Source organism: Anser brachyrhynchus, assembly GCF_964034855.1.
Source record: "Anser brachyrhynchus genome assembly, chromosome: Z".
NCBI classification, from domain to species: Eukaryota; Metazoa; Chordata; class Aves; order Anseriformes; family Anatidae; genus Anser; species Anser brachyrhynchus.
In genome coordinates, this window is record NC_137697.1 from 36,995,874 (window position 1) to 37,015,364 (window position 19,491).

Here is a 19,491-nt window from a genome sequence, read left to right on the forward strand (position 1 = left end):
AGGGACCATTGGAGGTCAACTGGTCCAACCCCCCTGCTCAAGCAGAGAAACCTAAAGCAGATTGTCCAGGACCATTTCTAGACAGCTTTTGAAGATCTCCAAGGATGGAAACTCCACAACCTCTCTGGGCAACCTGTGCCAATGCTCCACCACCCACACAGTAAGGAAGTGCTTCCTGATCTTAAGACATAACCTCCTGTGTTCCACTATGTGCCCATTGCCTCTTGTCCTGGCATTGGGCACAACTGAAAACAGCCTGGCTCCATCATCTTTGTACTCTCCCTTCAGTTATTTATAGACATTGATAAGGTCCACCCTGAGCCTCCTCTTCTTCAGGCTGAACAGTCCCAGTTCTCTCAGCCTGTCCTCATAAAGGGAGGTGCTCCCGTCCCTTGATCATCTTGGTGGCCCTCTGCTTGACTTTTTCCAGTTTGTCCATGTCTCACTGGTACTGAAGGACCCAGAACTGGACACAGTACTCTAGGTGCGGCCTCATCAGTGCTGAGGGCAAGGATCACCTCTCTTGACCTACTGGTGATACTTTGCCTAACACAACCAAGAATACCATTAGCCTTCTTAGCAGCAAGGGCACATCGCTGACTCGTGTTCAACTTGGTGTCCACCAGGACTCTTAGTTTCTTTTCTGCAGAGCTGCTTTCCAGCTGGGTGTAACCCAGCATGTACTGGTCCCTGGAGTTGCTCCTCCCCATGTGCAGGACTTAGCATTTCTCTTTGTTGAACTTCTTAAGATTCTTGTCAGCCTATCTCTCCGGCCTGTCAAGGTTCCTCCAGATGGCAGCACAACCTTCTGCTGAGTCTGCCAGTCCTCCCAGTTTCATGTCACCTGCAAATTTACTGAGGGTGCATTCTGCCCCACCATAAAGATAGTTAATGAAGATGTTAAATAGGACTGGACCCAGTATTGTCCCCTGGGATACTCTGCTCATTACTAACCTCCAGCTAGACACCACTGACCACTGCTCTGTAGGTCTACCCATTCAGTCAGTTTTTGATCCATCTCCCAGTCTACTCATCCGACCCATACTTCAACAGCTTCTCTCAGAGGATCTCACGGGGGACAGTGCCAATGGTCTTACTGAAGTCCAGGAAAACAATACCTACTGTTCCCCTCATCCATCAGGCTGGTCATTTCATTACACAGGGCTATCAGGTTGTTCAAACATGACCTCCTTAGTGAAACCGTGCTGACTACTCATGATTTTCTTCTCCTTCATGTGCCTGGAAGCAGTTCCCAAGATTAGCTGTTCCACCACCTTCCTAGGGATTGAGGTGAAGCTGACTGCTGTAGTTCCCTGGGTCCTCCCTGCCCTTTTTGAAGATAGGGGTGACATCCTATCGCTTTCCTCCAGTCTTTGGGCACTACTCCCAGTTGTTATGACTGAGCAAATATTGAGAGTGGCCTCACAATCACATTTGCCAGCTCCCTCAGTACTCATAGGTGCACCCCATCGGAGCCCACAGACTTGCAAATGTTTGCTTAAGTATTCCCTGATCTGATTCTCTTCCTCTGGGGAAAGACACAAACACTGACAAGTGACAGGAGTCCCCTAGGACAGGGTACCTTCCTGATACACAGTTTTTCTCACCTGGGCTAAAACACTCCTCACTATGCAGGGCAGAAACAGGGAGAGTACAACCTCAGGAGCTTCCACCGCTCATTAGACCTGGACTTTTGTATTACAAACTGAAGAGAAGGCTAGCAACTCCTTCTGTGAAAGCACAAACAGAAGCTAGGAGATGTGACTTGATAGACTGCTCACTAGTGGAGGAATTGAAAGGACTGTTCATAGAACATAATTCATCTTACAACAGCTTCTCCACATGCACAAAGTCAGATGAGACCAGTATTTTACTTTTTCAACACCTTTGAATGCCTCGGGAATATTTATCACATCAGAAAGAGCCCCACTTCCAAACACTGACATAAGCATTGGAAGTGTTGACATAATAGAAACAGACCAGGACTCTCAGCAGCCCTTTGCTGAACTCTTCTTGGTAATCTGATGAGGAGAACTAGGATTTCTCCATCTCCATCCAGCATGGCTCAATATCCTGATTATTCCCAGAGATTAGCTCTTTCAGGGACACAGCTTGACAACAGTCTCTAAAGGGTAAAACTGTTGCATCAATGAGATTAAAACAAATCTCAAGCAACTCATCAGTTCAGTACGTTCCAGTGTTCTTAACATTCCTGCATCCCCCTCACATGACATTCATTCAGTCATCACACTGCTAATGTCCAATTCTAAGCTTCAATTTAGATTTTGCTTTTACACATTTTTTTTTCCCTTCTTGGTAAAAGTAAAAATTTTTATTGACAACATGTTAAGCACAATTCAGAAGAAGCAAAGAGGTTCCCTGTTGGGTCCATGAACCAGCTGCATACAGCAGTTCAAGCTTCTTTGTCACCATACGGGAAAGTGTGCCTGCTAAGAAGAATGCAAGGGTTTTGTAGTACTGAGACATTTACTAACTTTTGGAAGGAGGCATGAGCCACAGTTACTGTTGAAAACAAGTATACAAAATTCAGGAGGAAGCACAATTTCAAGTAAAGAATTAAATAGCTTTAATATAGATCTTGAATTAAATCTTCATGAATGGCAGGGAAAAAAGAAAAAAAAAGCATTCTCATAGCTTAATCTAGCAGTAATATTCTTTTTTCCATGCTAGTTGTAAGAAAAAAAAAAACACATAATTGAGGGAAATAGTATTTAGTGAAAAGGATGATACTGGAAGCTAGAATTCTAACACATACTCTGCATGGAACTCTCATCTTCCTGAAGGTGCCACAAACAAAAGCTTCAGACACATTGGTACTTCACAGCATGCTGTGACAAGTTTTATTGTCTTGACCCAATTCATTTAATTACTGTGAATTACATTAAATTGACAAAAAAAAATCTCCTAACAGCAGTCATAAAATAATGACTTTTCAAATAGGAATGTAATTCACCCCTTGTGCAGCTCCACTAACTTGCTGCAAGGTTCCACAAGGAAAGAAGCAGTCCATCATTACCATTAAATTGTTACCACTGTACTGACATTAAAAAAAAAAAAAAAAGACTTTATCAAAAGAGTTTGCAGTCTGAAACCAGGTGCAGTAATGCTAAACCTTGTGATACCTGCTTTATGTAAATTATAATAGGAAGCTAGTACCTATATAAAGTAATTGGCAACAAATTCACAGGTGAAGAAGGAAAAGTATTGAAGGGTATTACAATAAAAGATCTTCTGAAGATCTTTGCATAACCACAGTTTCTTCCTTACTCCAGAATATCAAAGTCTGGAATAAGCCACAAGGACCAAGTGAGAAAATTGGACCTTAAGTGTGATGTAGTGTCAGGAACAGGTAGAGAAGTTGAGACTTTCACTTACAGTAGATGTGCAGAGCCCAACATACAAAAGGTGACACAACTGACCAGTGAGGAAGCAAAGAAAACACTGGAGCAGTTAGAGGGGAAAGACATTTAAGCACCACCAGACAAGAAAGTTTGCTGCATTTTGGACTAGGAAGTTGGTGCAGATAAAGCCACAGATCCATTGAGTGGAATGCAACAATCTAATTCAGCACAAGGTTAATGCATTAGAACATCAGGCTTTTGGTAGGAGCATCAAATATGTACACTCCAAAGAATATAAAATTAATAACCAAAAAAAGTTCAAAATATAAAATGCATAGACAAATAAGCAACATCTTAGAAATTGTTTTAATTATAGATTCATGCATCTTAGCTCTCAACCAATAAATGGTAATACCAGAAGAGGCCCAGTGCTACACTACTAGTGTGTATTACACAGGACTATCATAATAGCACTTCTTGCATGGGAGCAAAGGTCTGAAGGTAATGGCCTGAAGTTAGGAAACTAGGTATTAACTCCCAAAAACTACTAGTGGTATACCATTGAGATACACTTGATAAACCAACTAGATATCCTTAGAGAACACTTAATGTTAGTTCAACACTGTGCAGTCATATAGTAAAATCATTTATAAAGCTCTATAGAAAGCTTATGAGAAATTTTGCCTTCGTAATTTTACTCAGAACAAGGTATCTTTGAAGAAGTCATTGTAACTAGAAACAAGTAACAGGTGAGTTGTTTCAAACGGTAGTGTGAATTCCTATTCCAGGTATATGTATAATCAAAGAGTGACTGATTTCAACTAAGTAGTACTGTGGCATATCTAAGGTCAGAATGAGATTCATAGCATCTTGCAACATTACTCATGGCTAACTACATGTTAAGAATATTGCTTTGCAAATTTTGTTTCCAATCTTGATCGGTCTGGGATCCCCACCTTTGGAGAGAAGCCAAAGCTACCAAACCCTTGCAAGATTGGGCCTAAATCCCATATTGTTAACTAAAATAGCTACTGACACTAAAAGAAAATGTAACTTGTGCGCTTTAGCTGTGCAGAACCACAGTAATTTTCAAACCCTTTAACTTTAATTCCACAGATGTGCAGCATGGCTCTAACCCATGAGCATTTATGATTGATGCATCTGCATGAAGCTTCTCATGAACGTTGCAAGCTTCTGAACATCTTCTACAGTCACTGCATTATATAAAGAGGCACGGATTCCTCCCACAGATCTGCATTGAAAAGGAGAGAAAAAATAGAAGGGTTATGTACATGCTAAAAAAAAAAAAAAAAGAAGTGAATAGCATTCACAGGTATTTATGTTTATCCCTACCCCACAGGATAAAATTCATTTTACATGATTAAGAGGCAACATTTAAACTCAAGGCAAGCATGCAATCTACAGAAACTCAATATTTACTAGCTACTTACAGTTCCAACACTGTAGCTTTACAATATAAAAAAAAAATCTAACTTTTTTAATCCCACAAACACCAGTGTAACATAGGAAAGAACTCTTGCAGACAGGGGGATTAACCACGTAATGGAGGCTTTATACAATGACAGAATCTGATAAGCGTCACTTTCTTAGGCTTTTGAACAGAGACAAGACATATTAATCAAACTGGAGAAGAAGGCAGAATTAAGTGAGCCCCATCACACCTAAGCCATAGTTGAATCACCAGCAGTTTCTGATTACAACAGTCTCCAGATTGCTATTCCCAGTGCTCTCAAACCAATATGAGGTACAGCTTGTAAGCAGAAAGCTGGTAAGTCAATACGCAATACCTCCTGCTTTATCACTGTAATAACATTTTATTCTGCATAGCAAAGGGATTTGTCTCAGTCTAGCACTTACCTATGTCCTTTCAGAGATAACATGTTAAGTTCCACAGCTTTCTCAAGGAACTTCTTTTCCAGGGCTTCATCACCCTTGATATTGCCAATGCGAAAGGGGACATTCATTCTGCTTCGGTTCTTCTTCTCCACTGGACATCTGGAGAAGTTGCAAAATGTAATGATTAACCTGTTTTTTGCTAAATTTACATTTTCAGCTATACACAATTTCAGAAAGCAAATAATTTAATCTGCTCAGCATCAAAGTCACCGTTCCATAATGAACGTGATCATTAATTTCTGTGAAAGAAAGCAACCTTTTTCAATCAAGTATAATTACAGTAATAGTAAGTGTAAGACCGATTAACCCTGACATACCTAAAATTTCCCCTAAGGAATGTGCAGAAGGCCAGTGAATGGAACAAGCTAAGAAAAGTAAATAAACAAAACCTCTCAACCCCACTCAGGACAGTCTCAGTTGCATTCCCTAGGATAGCTGAGATTAGTTACAGTGAACTTTGACTAAAGTTCAAACATTTTCTTTTCTCCATCTTCGAAGACTGACAACTGAGCTTGACCAAGCTAAACAAGAGTAAAGCAAATACAAAAACATAGTAAATTTCCATTAACATTAGAGACTTTTGTTAGTGGTTTCAGTCCCCATTCTACATCAGTCTTAAGTATTATTAAGAATCAGGAACGTATCTCAGGGAGAAAAGAAATGTCTAGAAAAAAAATCTAATCTTGAATCACATGCATGGCCACAACATCTAGGACAAGCATCACAGCTCTAATTCCTTAAAATTCTCGTTAGTCCAAACTAGAAAATTTAAGATCTATTGAAAGCATTGAAAGCATAATTTCTGTTCAATTACTTTGTGAAAGCAAGAATAGGGCTGGGGTGGGAGGTTGGGGGCAGGGAAGCATTTATGTATTTTTCCTTAGTGCTTCTGGTTACAAAGGAAATATGAAGCCTTCATATCTCCCAAAGGTTTGATGTAAATTCTTGCAGGGATTCATTAGGAATTTTTTTTTTTCCAAAAACCAGCATGTAAACTCTATACCTATTATTATTCTATTTGACGAAGGATGGTTGAGGGTTTTGTTTGTTTGTGGCAGGAGTTTTTTTTTTGTTTGAGTTCTCCCCTAGTTCCTTTCTACTGATGTTTTCATTATGAAGAAGAAATTGAACATAGTATCTACATTTGCAAATTTTCTACTTCAGCCATAACCAGGAAAACACTCTCTGAAAAGGCCTATGCTTGTAAGTGCTCCCACATTTGAATAACTGTAGCTATGTTATAGCAACTGGATCTTCTTTAAAAAGTAGTAGGCAATCCAACATAACTCAGTGCAAGTTGTTAGTGCACGCACTTTAGAAAGCAACAAACTGCCTATGGCACACAGAGCTTCATAAAAGAAGCCTCCATTCAGCAAAAGGCTTCTGACACTGATTGCCCAGTGAAGCATGCCCCAGATTAGGAGGCACATTACAGCTGGGAAGGCAGCTTCAGATAAGACTGGATTATTTTTTTTTAATTGTATTGATGACTAAAACAACTTAAACTGCATTGCTTAGTAAGATGCATACAGATCAGTTAGTGAAGTTTGCTTTGTTTTCTCAATTGCCTGTTTACCATTTTACTATTTGCATTGCATTTCCCCACTCAGTCTTATAGAACCACTTGCCAAAAACAAGGATTTCTTATTTGCCATAAAATGTTTTCTCGAGGCTTGATCTGCCCATTGAGGTTTATGGAAAAACCCTCAGGATTTCAATAGAGCAGGATCACAATCCTGATCATTACAATGCCAAAGGCAAAGCTGTTCTCATTAACTAAATGGATAAGCAGAATGCATTGAATATTATAATGAAACTAGCTCCTTGCCGATTAAGGTTGCAGCCAATTCAGATTTAAAATCCAAATTTAATTTCCCTATCCTAACTTTGACTCTAAAATTAATCAAATCCCAAATCTTTTGATTTTATTCTGAAGGGAAATGAAAACATTTTGTAGTCTCAGTCATTTACTAGTTTTTAAACTTGGTGCGCATTAAACTAATTATTCCCCATTACAACATCAGCTTTTAGCTGCACATACTTTGGGTCCTGTAAGCAAAATATATACAACCATATGTAAAAATCAGAGGGTTAAATCTGCTTTGAAAAAAACATCAGAAATATCTGAAACTAAAATATTCTTTATGTACAGTTCATGTTTTGAATACAGCTAGGTTTGATCTTCCTCCTGCTATCTCAGGAAGTGTTTCATAATTTAGCACAATTAACTAATAAAGATGCTCTGATCGACAGAGAAAAAGCAAAGTTCTGACTATTGAAGAGATGGTAAGAAAGGATATGATGCAGAATTCCTCTGAACAACTTTTTATGAGCCACATCTCTTTTTTTGGCCTATATTTCCTCGAAGAGATTCAGGAAGCATACTAAGTAGGAGGTGTTACAACCTGCTTTTAGTACAGACTTCTCCTAGGCTCTCACATTTTATAAGTGTTTCTCAACTGATCATCTGTGCAGATAACTGGAAATAATGTTCTATCAGACTGAAACTCATCCTTGGATAGTTATCAAGTGAACGCTTTGCACAAATAATCCCTCTAGGATTTCATAATTCCTCAAAATTTCTTCATATTGAAAAAGTATTTACATTTCAGTTTCCATACTTTTAAAAGTATGATGCAAATACACTCGAAGTTATGAATATGTTTGGCTGTACAAATGTTGAAAGCAAATACAGCAACTTACACATAGAATCCATTAGATTTGTCTATGATATCATAAATCATTCGTGATTTGATTAAACTAAGTTTATCCATGGCTGCAGCTCCACCATTATTCTTTATCCATTCCAGTACCAGCCCCATGATATAGATACTGCAACAAAAGAAAACATTTTGGTCAGACTTAAAAACAAAACAAACAACAACCAAAAAAACCACAGTATTCTTTAACAGTCCACAAAATGTTTCAGCAGTATAATGTTATGTTTGATTTTAAGTTGCTTGTTAAGATGATTAACAACTCAGTCTGGCGTACATTCAAAAATATGACATTTCTAAGCAGAAATGCTTTATTCGGACCCAGATGAAGTATCCTGAAATTCAAACGCTACACAAATCTGTTGTACCAAACCTAACCCTTTGCACAACAGAAGTACATGTCCTCCTGGTTTCCCTTAGCCCTGCAGAGCTCCCAAGGACATCCCCAGACATTTTTCATGAACCACCAGTTTATTTATCCTACAACTGCCTCTCAGTCTGGAGTTAGCACTAAAATTGGTGGCATAAAGCCTGCAAAGCTGCTCCAGAAATGATGTAGGGGGTGAATCTCAAATGTATGTGCACTAATAATGCCAGAAATCTAATCACATTCACAAACATTAAGAATAAAACCTATCATCCCATTTCTGTCTGAAAAGATCTTTTTCCCTCATGAACAGTGATATTTGGTGAAACAAACAATGAATGTATTACATTTAATTATTCAATACCATTCAAGTTTAAGCAGAGACCTGGAAGCATACTGAAATCACATGTCTAGGGACCAAGTATTTCAATGCCAGTTACTCACTGCAACATAAAAAAAATCCCCAAGGCCTTTTGCCTTTGTGCTTTCGCTACAGAACTCAGCCTGTTCAAGTTCAGGCATTTCCCACGACTACAACACTTTGCATAATGAACTGTTCACAAGTTTTTAAGGCACATTTCCAACAGGTTTGTTTTTATTAATCCCTTCATTACAGATTCCAAGGGAGCACTCGGAAAGTGCTACCCTACAAGTTTCCCTTAACACCAATCTAGCAGGAGGTTGTTTTAAACCTTGCTTTTTTTAATTTCTCCAGGGATGCCAGTCTCAAATCTTTGAAGACTTCAGAAAGACTGCAGAAGAAGTGAGGTTACAGACTGTGTGTTATAGATACAAAACACCTTACAGATTTGAGAGGACAATCCTGCCACATTTATGACAGCAGACTGCCAACAACTGCAGTGCAAAGGATCTAAGTGAAGTACAGCCTACACCCTTGACAACTATACAAGGCCACATTCATCTCTTGCTCTCATTTCCTCAAGTGAAACTTCTTAGACAAGTGAGGTTTAAAGAAGTCCACCCTGGAGTCATCCACAAAAGCAATCCAGCCAGCTGAAACCTTTCATCTGTCTTCCATGCCAGTAAAAAATAATGCTTTTGGAGCAATTTTAAATGCAAAATAAACCCTTGGAGCTTGAAAATAATATTTTTATAGCAAATTCATTGTTAATTTTAGCAAAATAGATTAGGGTCAAAAAGTCAATCTCTCTAACACCAAGAGGTTAAAGCCATTAGCATCACCTTAATTTAATTTAACACCCTGCTGAAGTAGCTTTTACAAATTCTGCTAGTATTTCCTGCCTGTTTGCCAGCAAACCATTAGAGAGTGCAAGGAAAAGAGGAGAGAGAAAAGTTAAGAAGCTTTGCCAGTTCCTTACAAAAACTGGAACAGGCATTTAGAACCAAGCCAAACAGACGTGCACCCTGCCAACAATTCAGTCTGTTACATTTTGGATTCTGGAGTACACTCCACTGTGGGTCTATAGCACAAAGTGAAATCTGGCAAGGCAGTGATTAGAAAGAAAATTGTTAGAACAGCCTTTATTTTCAGTTTCCTTTGTTTCCCACTATCCTATTAAAGTTCCTAACATACTGAGTTACAGCTAAAGCAGCAATTTCTTTTTAGAAATTACTTACAGCGGTTAAAATAAAATTAAACTGCAGAATTTAATTTTTGTTTTGTTTTTCAAACCAGAGAAGCATAGGCGTTCCAGGGCTGAGATTAAGTAGAACTCTGTGGTTTTTTTTTTTTAAATGAAAATAGCTTTGTACTTGGAAGACATGAATGGCTGGATTTAAAACCTGGCATGTGCAAGTACAGAGTGTCCAAAACAGTGTGTGTGACTTGGCAGTCAGGAAAATAATCAGTCATGAAATAGAGGCTTTATCAATCGCTGTAAAAAGAAAAAAAAAGCATGCACCCTGCCCATGTAACAAACCTACATACAGGAAGACAAACATCTGGTAACACTGAGGTTAATACCTCTCTTAATATAAGCCTTTATGATATTGGGTGTACTCAGCCAGTAGGGCAGTCTCTGAAAGGCTGCAAGAGCACCTCATTACAGCAATACTCTATAGTGTTCACACTGCTTTGGAGAACTCCAGTTGTGCACCAAAGTCTGAAATGACTATATGGGCACAGGATTTAGTGTTGTGTTTATTTTTTTTTGATAAATTAAAATAACTATGTCTATGCCTTTGCAATAATACACACCATAGTGAGAATCAGCAGATTCAGAAATACAATCAGTACCACTTAAAATTCTACTGTATTTAAATAAGTGAATTATTAAGGTATATCCTATGTGCAGGTATCATTTCATGCTGATACGGTGCATTTGACATCTGCTGGACAACATCAGGCATCTTACCTTTGCAAATTCTGGCTTGTATGAGAAAGGCTCAAAGAGATGAGTTTAAATATCTTCAATATGCAATTACATTACCTCTGATCAACAGGAAATTCTATCTTTGACAGTAGAACCAATTATTTTTGAAGTATTGAAAAAAAAAATCTGGGAAAAGGTGATATTTGGTTTAAGATTTTCTTTTTTTTTCTTTTTTTTTTTACATAACTGTTTTAGCAGGCATTGCATTGGTATAAAAGCACTTTAAAACTCATTTAGAACAGTTCTCAGTTTAGAACAGCCTTATTAAGAAGCAGTAGATACCAATGGCTCAATACCTAAACTTTCCAGTAACAAAGCATCATTTGACTAGCTATTGACTATTTGACTACCCTAATTTTTTAAAAGACCAAGCTGCAGTCTGTTTTGCTTCATGCATATATGAAGTCATCAGGTACGTGTCAATTTTATGATGTTGACTGCTAGCAGCGATTACAAAGCTTGACCCATTTTATTTCTGAATGCCAAGTCAAGAACTAAAGTGGTATCTGAAGAAATATGGAAACTTTTAGCAGACAACAAGGTGAAGCAATGACTAAAACACCTTTTTTAAAAAGACCTCTTATCTTCTGTAGTTTCATTTTAAAACCCACTGTAGTGAATGATGTATCTAGAGCAAGAAATACTCAAAAAAGTGTAAAATATTACAAGATTGTGTTTTTAAAATATTAGAACCTTTAATAATGATAACGTCATTTATTATTTTCTAGCAAAGAAAGTAGAGAAGGATATTGAGGTTCAAGTGCTGAGAGCAGTCTCTCAGGAAGAAATTCATTGAAATCTCTTGTGAGCATTCGAGCAACAAGGTTAAAATGCTAAGTTATCTACTTGCAATGATAGAATCATCAGCACTGTACTTGACTGAAGGTGGGTTCATTTAAGTCCAAGAGCTAGATACTGAAACTTCTACAATAGAATTATGATATATAATATTTACTTCTAAAAATATTATATTCCTTATGGTCAATTCCACGGGGCAACAAAGCCTACTACAATTAATTCAGATGTTTTCACAGGAATCACGTGAAACACTCCAACATATCAGTTACTTGAAGGCAAGCAGTACCCACTTCTGAAACTTTTTTTTGACAAGCACAGCAGATGGCAGTGCAGTAGCTTTCTGAATAATGGCTATTAAAAAGCAGGATAAGTTACCTGTAGCATGGTGGAGTGTTATACAAAGAGCCATTCACTGCTTGGGTTTTGTAATCCAGTACTACAGGGCATTCCTTCAGTGCAAATCCCAGCAAGTCCTCACGTACTATTACAACAGTAACTCCAGCACAGCCAACATTCTTCTGAGCACCAGCAAAAATCACGCCAAACTAACAGAAAGAAGAAAAGAGGGAATTGAACTAATGGGATTACTAGGTGATCTTATAACTGAATAACATACCAGTATCTTTATACAAAAAGTGTACAACTTAACAACAGAACAGCTTGGAGAATGTGTCAAAAATAAGCAAGTCAGGGTCAAAGACAAGCTAGAACTTCTGATTTCAAAATGCACTTCCAGCTAAAATTGTGATCTCATATATCAGAACAACGTATCTTCATTCAACTGACAAAGGTCACATTAACAAGCTTTCCAATAATTTGCTAAATGTTTACTTAATAGTCAAGAACAATTCTCAAGGCAATCTGTCCCATTTCACACTACTCCAAGCAAATTTACTGGAAATAAGTTAAGAGATAGATAGCAGTATTTTCAACCTATCAGGTATTTCAGAAGAGGGATCATATATAATCCACCTGTTCAAAGAGAAGCAGATCAGGGAAAAACAAGATGAATTTATTAACAGACTCTTCCCCTTCTCTCTCCTTCCCCCTACCCCCCCCCCCCTCTTTTTTCCCCCCTCAAACTGTACAGTACCTTGGAAACATCCACAGGTCTTGACAGGAAATTTGATGACATATCACAAACCAGAACTGCACCTTTGACATCAGGTACGAAGTCAAACTCCACACCATGAACTGTCTCATTAGCACAGTAATAGACATAAGACGCATCTGGATTGAGATTCCAAGTGCTTGGGTCGGGAATGTCTAAGCGAGACAAAATGCAAACCAAAGGTCACTAAAGACATGTAATTTTCCTGGCATGCTATTATACTTTAACACTGGACTTTCAAGTGCAAAGCTAGAATGAGTTTGCAGCATAAAGTAAAAATTATCTTATTAACACGAAGATACATTGTACCTGCAAAGTAAATACACCCACGCATTCCCAAAGTTTTGTAGTAAGCCATCATTAGGCTTGCAGGCACCCATCTGATTTTCAGTCCTTTTTCCTCAAGGGATTTTCATCAGGTTTGCAATCACAGCTGAGAAACCACAGCCCTAGAGGTCTAAAATTGAATCTCAGACACTGGATCTGAGAGTCCTCTATGTGCCTTTGGAACAACTGAAGCATTCAAATTCTCACCGGTAAAGTTGTCTAAAACTGTTTCTATGCATCCCCACAAGCGTTTTCAGTCTGGTCCAAGCTGAACACATGGTTACCTAACTCCTATTTAGGCCCTGAAAGGGATTTATAAAACTAAGATTTGCATCTGTCAACAAGCAATTTACAGACATGCCCTGACAGCACAGGACAGGTTTTGCATAAAACAAATGGTTGTTCCTCCCTTCTCCACACCTCCAAAACATGAGGAGAAGTGCTGCTATTGCCTCTGCTATTATTTACTCTCCCCTTACTTATAGCTGCCAAATGGTCAATACAACCTCCAGTAATGGGAAGCTGTAGGCACAATTACTTCCTGTGCCTCTGATGATACAAGCTCATCTTCCAGGTTAATACATTAAATGGCAATTAGGGCACTAACTCGTTTGGGAGATATTCTTTGCCTTTCCAGTTGCCACTCTTCCCAGTTCAAATGCTGTAACTTAGACCATAAGGAAGAAACATGAGTACAAACTAGCAGAAGTAGAAACCAGAACACAAGTATCCCTGCTCCAAGAGTTACTTACTTATAACCAGTCACTATCTAGAGTATACATTTAAAGTGTCCTTGAAGCAGGTTTTCTCACAAAAATTCCCCAACACCTCACTTACAGTTAACCTTTCTCTTTCTCCTACACAGGGGTCTTTATGTCATGTCCAGTAACAAGCTTCAAGAGAAGGAGTTGGATATGCTTCTCCTGTTCCAGAGCCAACCATCTGTTATGACACACTATCAGGAGATGAGCGTTTGCGAACTCTCGGAAAACTGTAACTGAATGCGTATCACCCATCTCCAGGACCAACAAGCTAAAGAATCCAGACATGCTTCTAAATTTCAAAATAATCTCACTATCAAATGTATCTGAAATTGAACAACGTAATATCTTTGCAAATAGCTTAAAACTGAGTTAAAATATAATTTAAAAAAAAAAGCCCACGTCATTTCTTTATCAATACATATTTCTTTCTTACCACTCATGTTCTAGGTTCTGCTCAACTTAGCTTCAAAATTCTCTCCTGGAGATCATTAGGTCTCTAACAGGTCTCCCAGTCATGAACATGGAGAGATGTGGCAGACAGTTTTTTTCTGAGTGCTGGTCAGTCAACTGTTTAACTAGTTAACATTCAATAACTCCATAGCTGAGACAGGCCAGTTTTTAGAGCAATTCAGAAAGGTAAGCATTCACATGGATGGATGTAATCATCAACTTACTTGTATAGGTTGCTAGCTTCGGATGAACAACATTCACTTTGGCATACTTCTCTGCTTCTTTAGCTGCTTTAGCTGACCAAGCTCCAGTAACCACATAATCCGCATGTCTTCCCTCCTTTAAGCCAATAAGGTTAAGTGGGACTGCACTGAACTGACCTGATCCACCTCCTTGGAGGAAAATAACTTTGTAGTTTTCTGGTATATTTCTGCATGCAAGAAACACACATTTATTTCATTTCCCAAAGACAAAGGATGCATACTCCTTGCTATTACACATCTGACTGCTACCATACAGAAGAAAAATACTGCCATCTGACTGCAACCATACAGAAGAATACAGAAGACACCTTTTGAAGAGGTTAAACTAAATCCTTTTAACTTCCCTCTGCACTGACATTGACTATTAACTCAAATAGTAGGAATAGTGCTATATATTGAATTGATAAGTTTTCTGGAAACAAGCAAGCTTTGTCTCAGACAGCTACAAATAAATAGCTGTGTAGCTCTTCTATCATAGTATGCACACACTTGAACATCATTCCAGCAGAATTAATGCTCACTTGAAATACTGTCTGTTGCTAACTTTGTGAGTTTTCTGAATGCTGAGCTAGTTTCACACCAAAATACTTGAAGGAGAATTCAGCTTTGAGAGCCTTAAAATTTTGCAAGTGCAACTGCATAGTAAGTTGTACATGCAGAGCAAGTGGCACAAGGCGCTATTTATACCATCACAAAAATTAGTTGTTCAAATTACTCATGAAAGCTCTGCTGTCAGTAATTCTAGTTCTGACTAAGAGTCAAGCCTTCACATGAAAAAGCCATGATTTTAAACTACTATGAGAACTACACATTAATTCTAATACATGATATAAATACTTATATTTCAAAGTTTTAAAAATGTGTCACATTACACATAGGAAAACAGCCCCTGACCAGTCATCCTAAAACACATCCATATAAAGTCTGTTAATACAATCAGTTAAGTAATGAGTGCATAGAACACCTCTATACAATCAGAACAGTTTTCTGCTATTTCCACTTACATTGTAAGAAAGTCGCTGCACTACATGAATTCTATGAAGATGAAACAAATTAAGTCAATGAGTCAGTTTATAGCAGTCACATGAAAAGGATCTTAACCTAATAAAAAACCTTTGTTACATGCAAATAAATGAGAATCAGACAAAGGAAGACCAATGTCCTCTCTAATATTAGATGAAGTACCTAGACAAAAAAAGTGCTTTCAAGGACAGTTCTCCACATGTGATAGTTGCACTAATAATAACCAAAGTCCAAAGTAAAAATAAGAAGGAAATAATTCACTTACAGCAATTCACGCAAGAGATTTTCAGCTGTATTTAAAATTTTTGTGAAATCTGCAGTTCGATGGCTCATTTCTTTGGTAGGAAAAAAAAAAAAGAGCATGAAACAAAATGCTAATAAATGAATGTGATTTTAAAAGTTGTTTTAAGCTTTAAAGATTTTACACTCACAAACCCCAAATACCCAAAGGCTCCCATTTCCAGTTCCAACTCCTATTTCTGTTGAGTCTTCCTAAATACCCAGCCTTACACTTCCTGTCTTGTCCAGATCCATGCAAATACAGTCCATTCACATTTGTCACCCACATGACCCTACTACCCCCAGGAACAAACAAGGGGTATATCTAAGTGAAGAAAAATATTCCCTAGAAAGATGTGGGTTTCCTTACTCTAAAAACGTTCTTTGTAACTACTTTACTCTGTACTTGCTACAGCAGTACAGGGGGACTGTTTTGTTCTTTTACTTTAAAACTGCTTCATTATGCAGTAATCCTAATCAGAAGTTAAGGCTACTGAATATTAATTCCCTTTATTAAACCACAGTCTTTCTTCCCTTTCTAAGAGTGAACAATTTAAACATGAATCCCTATCCTGCAGAGACTGCTGCATGTTCTACTTTTAGCAACAAAACAATTTCACAGGGCTAGTAAAATGCTGGGCATGTTTGTGCGTATTTTTTTTCTGCAACTGGGGATGAAAAATGAGTCAGTTATGCAAATTGCATATAATACACCTCCTCCTTATGTCAGGACTGCATTGACTTACTAATGGGAAGGATGCTGAACATCAAATACATCTGAAGTGTTACACCACATAGTATGCAAAACACTGTACGTACATATATGCATATATGTGTATACCCACGCATAATATTTCATATAAACAAAAAAACAAGCAACTCCCTGAAGATCCAAAAGTACTAATGTTTTACTTATGATTAGTTCCTTTTGTCTCTATTCCTTTGTGTTGGATTACTAAAGAGCTGGCTGTGTATCATTTTATGGTACTCTGGATGAATGGTAAACAAAGAAAAGAGCAGCTGTTTGAAAAAATATTTTCTGGACGTATGCTACCACAAATAAGGTACTGCAAAATAAAAGGAGGTATTCAGCAGAAATATCAAGATCAAAAGCTATTACTGAGAAGTTTAGTTAAGTTAGTTAAGCATCTACACTTTGAAAGACATACAGAATTTTTAAAGTCTTACCAAGAACGCTAATGCCAAGGCCTTTGTAGTCCACCAGTTCTTTCTGTGCTGCCAATAGTACCTAACAAACCAAACAAACAAAAAAATCCACAAACAAATTAAGGGAATTATCCACTATCTGGAATCTTTGATGCATCACATGCACACCAGCTGCTCCATAATGTAATAACCTGACACTTCTCAAGTTAAAATAACAGAATAGACGCTATATAATTTCATTGCATCTAGGATCTGAAGGCTTGTCTTAATAAAGAATTAATTAAAACCCATGCTTCTTGTGGAAACTCTGCATTTCAAGTTATTATTTCAATAATTACTCTTCCAGATTACTTCAGAATGACTTTTAAGAGTTGGATGGAACTCCCTGTCTCTTACAGAAGGCTTAATGTTTGCATGTGTGCTTTTACTACTCAGGAATCTTATTTTTCTCCCATGTTCTTTCACTTGACTCGTACAAATAGGATAAGTGAGGTATTAAAGGAAACACCTAATGAGAGCATGAGGATGCCTCACACCGACTCAGTAGTACAAGGCCTGGTTTCATAGAATGAAGTCCCTCACTTTCTGAAGATATGCCTTCTCTGTTACTGGAAGGAAAGAATGAAACATAGTTCTGAGGTAACTAAAATAGACAGGTCATGCCCAGGAGCATTGGCAAGATGATCTGCTTGTTCAGCTTTTCATGTTTCTTTCTCCCCCCACAGCTCTCACATATCAACCACGTGGAATTAGATTCTACCCATCAGTTTTGTTTGATTTCAGTGAACGCCTCTATTAGAAACAGAACTTTCTTAGCCCCTACTAAAAGGAGTAGGAGATGGAATCCAGTGGAAAAGCCTCCAAAACAGGCTGTACACATGCATTGCAGGATCTGCCACAAAACCACATGCTTTGGGTAGTTGCAGGGGCAAGCAAGCTACCTTGCTGACAGGGTCTGTGCAGGACCTCTCAACTGTAACAGCTGGTCACCAGTAGGTCAACCATGCGCAGCTCTGCTGCTTTTCATCTTTGAGACCATGAAATTTTAACAAGTGCATTTCAGGCGCAAACACATTCATAGCCAAAAAAAAAAGGGGGGGGGGGGAAGGGGGGAGAAAAAGTCAAAAGGAACATGCAGACTGTTAGAGAGGTCTTTTTAACAGCTTGATAAAATCCAATTCTGTTAGTAACGTCATCTGACAAGCTGCACATGCCTTACAATAGCTACTTATGTCTTGTCATATCTATGAAGAGCTCTGTCCACCTTCTTGCTTCAGTGAGTCTGAGCACCTCATATGCAGCATCATCTCAAGAGTCAAACAAAGCCAAACAGTCAAGGCGAAATAGTCCATTCAAGGGTACTGCATTTTCAAAAGGGCCAGAGAGACTAATAACATGGAGTTCAGCTATGTTTTAGTCCTCAAACAGTAAAGGCAGCTCTCGGGATTCTCTGTGGGAGAGGCTGATGCTGCAGCACCTACTGAGAGCTCCTTTCTGAGCCACGGGTTCAGCAATGCAGAGCAACAAGTGTCTTTGTAGCGTGATCCGTAAAGGACATTTATAACGGAGAAGCAGGGGCAAAAAAATGCTGCTGCGCAACAACTTTGTTTGCCTAATAAAATCGTTAAAAAATAACGCAGGATCACTACGAAAGGAAGAAGAAAAGGGCAGTAAGTGTCCCGACACAAGGCTCCTAAGCTGTCAGTCAGACGCACAACCCACATGTGCATTCAGCACAAACCGCCCCCTGTCCATATGTAGCTGGATAACCTATGGTGCTGATGCAACATCCCAGGGAGTTGAGCCTACGCTGCGCTCATTATCATTTTCTCAGACGAAGACAACTCACCGGGTGACTACGCTAGTTATCAGCTGGCGAGCACCACACTCGAGGCGGTGCGCCTGGAGGGGGGGGGTCTCCCTAAAACTCAATAGAGCCCGTGACAAAGGAATGTGGTGTGATGGGGTTCGGGGGAAGAAGGGGGGAAAAAAAGTAAACGGAGTAGGAAAGGGGGGGGGGGGGGGGAAGGGGTAAAGGGGGGCGAAGAAGGGGAAAAGGTGGAAAAAGCAGCGTGCAGGCAACGCCACCTGCCCCGCCACCGCGGCTGCCCCGTCCCCGTCCCCGTCCCCGGTCCCGTCCCGACTCACGGATCGCGGCAGCTTGGCCGGCCCGGCCCCGAAGTTGGCCACCTGCCGCCCGCCCTCCATGATGGCGCCGCCGCCCGCCGCCGGCCCGGCCGCTATAAGCCCCCCGCCGCCGCGCCGCCGGTTGGCTCCCCCCCCCGCACACCCCGGGGGCGGGGCCCCCGCCGGCACCGCGCCGCCGATTGGCCCCTGCCGGCAGCGCCCCGGCTGCCTATTGGCTGCGGCGCCGGGAGGCGGCGGCGGCGTGATCGGCCCCGCGCACGCCCCCGCGCACGCCCCCGCCGGGGCGCGACCTCGCGCGGAGCCCTGGGGGCGGGCGGGGGCTGCCGGGGGAAGGGGCTCGGCCGAGGCATAAAAATGAATTTACGTGATTACAGCGCTGGGACCACAAAAGGGACTTGCGAATTGCAGCCTGATCGGGTCGTCGAGTTAAAAGATTTTCATCAA

General features: G+C 39.6%; 1 protein-coding gene across 1 annotated transcript; it reads right to left on the minus strand.

Moving 5' to 3' along the window:
• Nucleotides 1–2,831: 2,831 nt before the first annotated feature.
• Nucleotides 2,832–19,201, minus strand: PSAT1 (phosphoserine aminotransferase 1). The gene is made up of 9 exons (XM_080574324.1): nucleotides 19,048–19,201; nucleotides 16,921–16,981; nucleotides 15,719–15,788; nucleotides 14,392–14,597; nucleotides 12,609–12,781; nucleotides 11,891–12,060; nucleotides 7,983–8,111; nucleotides 5,241–5,378; nucleotides 2,832–4,614 (listed from the first exon to the last, which is right to left on the minus strand). Exons 1-9 carry the CDS (start codon nucleotides 19,105–19,107, stop codon nucleotides 4,509–4,511), a joined length of 1,113 nt encoding a protein of 370 aa, XP_080430450.1. The 5' UTR covers nucleotides 19,108–19,201; the 3' UTR covers nucleotides 2,832–4,508.
• Nucleotides 19,202–19,491: the final 290 nt, after the last annotated feature.

Coding starts and splice junctions, on each gene's coding strand:
- PSAT1 (XM_080574324.1), bottom strand. CDS start 19,107: ATGGAGGGCGGGCGGCAGGTGGCCAACTTCGGGGCCGGGCCGGCCAAG. Junction 16,982..19,047: donor CGGCCAAGCTGCCGCGATCC/GTGAGTCGGGAC, acceptor TTGGTTTGTTAG/GTACTATTGGCAGCACAGAA. Junction 8,112..11,890: donor AACACTCCACCATGCTACAG/GTAACTTATCCT, acceptor CTTTTGTTGCAG/TATCTATATCATGGGGCTGG.